Source organism: Crocuta crocuta, unplaced genomic scaffold (genome assembly GCF_008692635.1).
Source record: "Crocuta crocuta isolate KB4526 unplaced genomic scaffold, BGI_CrCroc_1.0 scaffold266, whole genome shotgun sequence".
Lineage (NCBI taxonomy): Eukaryota > Metazoa > Chordata > Mammalia > Carnivora > Hyaenidae > Crocuta > Crocuta crocuta.
The window spans coordinates 7,026,249-7,032,465 of NW_027531005.1; the positions used below are offsets into that span (position 1 = coordinate 7,026,249).

Below are 6,217 nucleotides of genomic sequence, written 5' to 3' on the forward strand. Positions count from 1 at the left end.
CATTGGGCTCTCTGCTGTCACCACAAAGCCCTCTTTGGATCCTCTGTCTGCCTTTCTCTCTGTGCCCTCCCCTGCTCCCCGCTGGTTTTCACTCCTCTCAAAATAAATAAACTTTAAAACAAAAAAAAAGAAGCTAGGTCATCAGAAGGCACTGGTAGGGGTGTACGTGAGGCAGAGGTGTGAAATAGCCATTCAGCAGAGAGAACAGATGAGGGGAGCATAGTATGATCTCCAGGCAACATTAAGGACCCTCCTGAGGCTTGAGATGATGACTTGGAGGGTCATGTGACTGATATGTCACATGGTTTTCTCCAAGCAAGTTTTGCAGCATGATACAAGAACGGAGTTGGCAGAGAGTTTGACTTAGCCAAGTGTATACAATCAAGTGGAAGACACACAGGGTGCTGGGGGTGCATGCTGAATACAGAGTATGGACTCTACACTTGAGGGGAGGGAAATGACATGAGGAGACTGAGGAACAGTGAAAGTCCAAGGAGCAACAGATTGTGGGATTGGTGGGTGGAAGGGTTGTTGGACTCAGGGAATGATAGGAGGTGGTAGAGCTGCAGAGTGGGCGTAACAGGGTGGGGTGCAGTTATTAATGACAAACACCAGGATAAAATCATGGGAATCAGTGGCTGAAGAGAGGTGTGCGCAGGATTACTGGGCAGCAGATCGAGGAACTGTGACCACGGCATGGGAAGGATCATATTGAAGTCACCAAGATTTAGGACAAAACCCACCCTTGGAAAGAGCGATGGTGATCCAGGAACTAACTTTTTAGCCCTCCAACCATTTCAATCTGAAAATTACTCCCGTGAAGGAAAAGACCTTTCTAGAATATCTTAAAACAAAGCAAGACATCTTAAAAAAGTTTTCCACTTGGAAGTCTGGGCAGTGTTTCTGAAACACTCATAGTCTGTTTTTTACTGAATATGAAATATTGTACATTTTAAACAAAGAGGCCAGTCCATTGGCCACCTGACAGATACTCCTTTGTGTTTCCCTTGACCTATGATTTGTGAACCTCTGATTTTGCCTTTACTTTGAGCCAGGAACCTCTGACTTCCCCATGTTTTGAGGCTGTACCTCCTCTCTGAGGAATCGCTAGTTTAATAAGCACTAATAAGGTATGTCAACATTTCATGGGGGTGTCATATGCAAAAGAAATTGACCCAGTGCTAGTAGGACTGAGGCACAACAGGAAACTTAGAAAGTTTGACCACAAAAAGAAAAATTCCCCCTACCTCACACACCTTGTCTTAACACTGCCTCCTGCAGGAAACTTTCTATGGCCTCAAACCCAAACCTTCATTTGAATCGTCAGAGCTAGGCTAGCAAGTCCAAGTTAGGGAAGTGAGCTAAAGAAGGAGGTGTGAAGCTTGAATCAGAAAAGAGGCGCGATGATCACCACCACCACCACCACCAAGAAAAAACTGGCAAAAAAGAAAACTTAAGGAGAGGTCCTCAGCTGGAATGAGTTTCTGGCCCCTCATATTTATCCAGAGTTATCTGAACAGAGAAGAAAAGACATTTCTGTTTTGGTATATGGCCTTACTTTCAAGTTTTAAATTAGATAAATAGAAGCTTGGCGAGGCATCTCTCAGTGGTATGTTTCTTCTCTTATCCTCCTCAGCTTCTTTCTCAGGTCCCTCTGTCTCCTGTTACCACCTCTCTGCGAGATCTCCTCTCTTCTTGGACTTCCTCCCTCCACCTCCTCTCTTCACCTCCATTTTGGTCTCTTCCACCTCTCCTCCAGTGCTGCTTCCCTTTCCTTCCTTCTCTCCATCTCTTGGCCTTGGCCCTTCTGAGAGCATGTCTTCTCGTGCTCGCTCTGATGGCGGAATGGAGGCGAGGTGTGGTGATAGGTGGTGGTGCGGGCCCGGAGTGCATGGAGTTACGTACTGGAACCATGCAGGAATAATGCTTCTCACCCAGAGCCGTGCTCCCAAATGGTTCTCCAAGGAAAGACTATGCTATCAGCATGAGATGATTCTAGTGATTCCTTAGTTGCAGCTTTCTCCTCCCCCACATCCAGATAGAGTCCCTCAGAAAGCTGAAGGCTGCAGAGTGGTGTTGGTGAGGGCTGCATAGATTCTCCCCAGTATGAAAGGGTGACTCAGATAGAGTTTCCTGTTAGTGTAAGAGAGAAAAATGTCCAATGAGCTATAACATACATAAAAGGTTCTTCTGTGGGCACATAGATATGCTATTTTTTTCATTGTCAACTATTAATAACAAGTGTCTTGTCATTGTCAACTATTAATAACAGGTATCTTGTAAGAGTTAGTGCTTTATTAATAATATTTGACTTGAGAAGACACAAACCACTCCTCCCTTCTTTAGGGATCAATCTCTGGTCAGACAGAGGCACCTAAGAAGTGCTTAATGAATATTTGCCAGACGAATATATGGATGGATGCATGAGTGTTGGAACATGGACAGGTAAGAGCTGGGCTCCAGAGAAGTATCACCTCCACGTCCCCATTTTTGCCTAGCTCCTCCTCAATCTCTGCAGAAGGTTGGGGCTACCCAAGAGCTCTGGAAAGGCAAAGGGAGAGCCAGCTTCCCACACCCTCAGAGAAGAGCCCCAAGAGGCATTCCGTGTAGGCAGCCCCTCCCACACAGCAGGAGAGAAATCAGGTCTAGCCACAAGTGTTGTCCTGGTCTCTGTCCCTTCAGGGCCACTTGCAGGAACTCCCAGGGGCCTCTACGGGCTTTGGAACTCCCACATTTAGGGTTTCACTCAGCCCAGTTGGATGTAGAGAACAGGGCAGAAACAAAGATGGTTGACTTGCCTTTGGCTGGCACCCCCCACTCCCACTCCCAGCCTCCTGGAATCACCCCCAGGACCCTAGGAGCTGACCCCGGGCCTGAGGTGGAACTCCAGGCCTGTCCCATGAAGGCAATCAGATTAATCCCATCACTGTACCTATGAGTGGGGCCAGCTGTGGCCCCATGGAGGCTGCCAGAGTGCTGAGGAGCGAAAGGGGCTGCGGACCCGAGGGGTTCTCTCTTTCCCACTCTCCATAAGTGAACGAATCCCTCCAACTGAGGTCGCGGGTGCAAGGGATGCTGTCTTCACTGGGAGTATCTTTCTCTAGGTCAAAAACAGAATGCATTTGTTTGTACTTTAATTCACAGAACCGTCTCACAGGTTATGGCTAACACATGTGGGGCGCTTATTATGGGCCAGACGTGGGTCCAAACAATCCCATTTATTAATGCGCTTTTACTCCTCACAACAACCCTGAGAGGTCAGTGCTGCTCTAGTCTCCATTTTCCTGGGAATCTGAGGCCCAGTGAAGTTCAGTCACTTACCTATGGTCATATACTGAGGAGTCAGAGCCAGCATTCAAAGCCAGGCAGCTAGGCAATAGAGCCCATGTTTTAACCATTCTATCGTTTGAACAAGGCAGTGCCAGTAAAAGGAGGGAACCAATGTGGTTTGGAGAAGATCACTGAGTGAATTTCCCCAGGAGATTCTGCTAGCTGCGCTGGCAATGGCCTTGAACCCAGATGGCCTTAAGCCAGAGCCTGTTCTTTTTTTTTTTTTAACGGGTTTTATTTATTTCTAGGAGAGAGAGAGACAGCGTGAGCAGGGGAGGGTCAGAGAGAGAGGGAGTCACAGACTCTGAAACAGGCTCCAGGCTCTGAGCTGGCAGTCAGCACAGAGCCCGACGCGGGGCTCGAACCCACGAACCGCAAGATCATGACCTGAGTGAAAGTCAGATGCTTAACCGACTAAGCCACCCGGGCACCCCTGCCAGAGCCTGTTCTTGGTCCACTTGGCTTCGGCTACTCAAAGAGTGGCTTGCAGTCCAGCAGCTTTGTCTCACCTGGGAGCATGCACGGCCTTGGGCCCACCCAGACCTACTGACCCAGAATCTGCATTTTAAAAAGATCCCCAGGGACTATTTGCACATTATAGTTTGGTAAGCACTGCAAGATGCCACACCACCCACACTGATGGGACGTCGAAGGGTTCAGCTACACAAGTAAGTTTTGGGACACTGGTTTTTCTGAATGGAGCTCTCTCCTTCTTTTCATCGAGAAGTTCCAAGAGGCTGTGGTGTGACTGTCCTTCCAGACTCAAAGGATACACTATCTGGGTCCAAGGAGGAAAAAGGGGTTCTTTCAGTTCTAAGGAAAGAGGAGGGTCCTGAGGACATCCTAGGATAATTCATTGAAGTCAGCCTGGGGACAGCTTGGGAGTGGTAGTCCGCATGACATACATATCCTTTGACTCTGAAATTGAAGTATTCTGTCTTCTTCAACCATAATCTCATGGGGTATGTTTTGAGTGTGGTGTGTGATCGACTGTAAGTGTGAAAACATTTAATACAATGAATCACCATTATGTTATCGGTCACATGACATGAGAAAGCGTTCTTAGGCTTGGGGAAAACGTCAGCTCTATTCACCATTTAGAATAGGGGCTGTGAACTGGCAGCCTCCAGGCTGAATTTGGTCCGCAGATATATTTAGTTTACCTACTAAGTGTCAGCCTATGCTGTGCTTTAGTTTTTTTTGTGGGGCAACGGGTAGGTCACATAAAAATCCAGATTATCGGCTTTTCTTGAAAAATCAGGGTATCTGGCAACACCAGATCTGTGTTCTTGCATGGTGACAATTAAAGGCTTCATTGAAACCTTCACTTTGTCATTGTCACTGTCCCTACAATGTCCTATTATTGCCTCCTCAGTGCTGAAACCAAGTGTCAGCCCAGCTGTTGTTTAACTTACAATGGAGCTGAGAGAAAAGTCAACCATTTCTTATACGACACCTAGACTCTCTCCAGATGTTTGAGTTTTAATCCCTGGTTTGGATGAACGTTGGCAGAGCTTCTCTGGAATCTACACATTCCTCTAAATTCCTAAATAGGAATTCTGGTTGCCTCTTGGGCCAATGTGGATGGATAATTTATCAGTGGTGTGGTGCACGGATACTTATTGAACTCCTAGAGTGTTCTTAGCCCTGTGTTTGCCACTGCAGATAACACAGAGCATGAAAAGAAATCAATGTTGCTTGAAGAAGTAAGACTTAAGCCTATTGAGTAATTAGGGAATAATGTAAGAGAGGTTATGACTAAGGAAAGATTCATCTGGAAGAATAGGGAGGATTTAGGGTGGAGCATCGGGGGAAGGGAGCAGACAGGATGAATAAGGCACAGGGAAGTATAGCCAAGGCTTGACTGGAGCCGACTTGGGCTGGAGAAGAAGATGAGACATGGGGCTTCTATTTGAGGAGGAGAAAGTGATCAGGTGAGATGGGTAAAAGGGGAAGTTTATGCAGGGTCATACATGCCCAGATGAGTGGATCTGGGATAAACTAGAACCTGGAAATACATAGGGAACCGGCTGCTGTTTCCAGAACGTGTCATGCTCTCTCACACAGACTTCTCCTCCTAGCATGACCTGCCTCCTCCGCTTTGGCCAGCCCTGCTTGTACTCATCCTCTAGGACTCAGCTCAGACCCAGGCCTTCCTGAAAGCTTCCTGGGAGGAGTGAGGGACCACAGGCATGAGTTTTGAATGTTGCCTAGAGAGTTTTTGTGACTTTAGGATTTACCCATCTAGTCTCCACCAAATTATAAACACTTTCGGGGGGGGGGGGGTGTACTGTGTCTTTTTCTTCATTGTGACTTCAAAGTCTTGGCGCTTACCAAGGGCTCACTGTGTGCTTTTGAATGAGGAAATGAATGAATGAACTTGTGGAAAATGACTGCAGGCCAGGCATGAGCTCACAAGGTGGATTAGGATAGAACCCATGGGAGTAGAACTGAAGTAAAGAATCTGAGAAACATTTCAAAGGAAGAAATTGGCAAGATTTGTTGCCAACTTGACTCTGGTGGCCAAAGAGCCCAGAGGAGCTCACACAAAGGTCTGGGAGGAAGTCAGAGATCCAGGAACGCTGGGAGGGGGAGCTCGAGGGGAAACTTCTTCCTCCATCTGTGGAGCAGAAAGTTCTCCAAGAAATGGGTGTCCTGTGCCCTCGGTTACCTGAGCTGTCCCTTTTGGTCAGTGTCTTTTTGCTGCTCCTGGAACTCCAGCCATTTCAGGATCAAGGAAATGAAGGTCAAAAGGAAAAAGAACAGAGCATGAAACTCTCATTTTAGATCTTGTCTCTAGTTCTATTTTGCTTGATGCAAAAGCTTTAGAGGCAGATATAAATATGAAAAAGGCCAGCTGCAGCTACACTGGGTGGGTGTGACGCAT

General features: G+C 47.1%; 1 protein-coding gene across 5 annotated transcripts in view; it reads right to left on the bottom strand.

Annotated features, from left to right (window-relative positions):
• Nucleotides 1-1,477: 1,477 nt before the first annotated feature.
• Nucleotides 1,478-6,217, bottom strand: part of GARIN1B (golgi associated RAB2 interactor 1B) — a 24,499-nt gene continuing 19,759 nt past the window's right edge. For 3 of the 5 annotated variants that reach the window (XM_077770801.1, XM_077770797.1, XM_077770798.1), the window contains 3 exons: nucleotides 6,002-6,045; nucleotides 2,933-3,100; nucleotides 1,478-2,133 (listed from right to left, as the gene is read on the bottom strand). In XM_077770801.1, coding sequence (XP_077626927.1) covers nucleotides 2,120-2,133; nucleotides 2,933-3,100; nucleotides 6,002-6,045 — 226 coding nt within the window. In that variant the 3' untranslated portion in view covers nucleotides 1,478-2,119. The remainder of the gene's footprint in view (nucleotides 2,134-2,932; nucleotides 3,101-6,001; nucleotides 6,046-6,217) is intronic. The other 2 variants (XM_077770799.1, XM_077770800.1) reach the window with 2 other exon arrangements.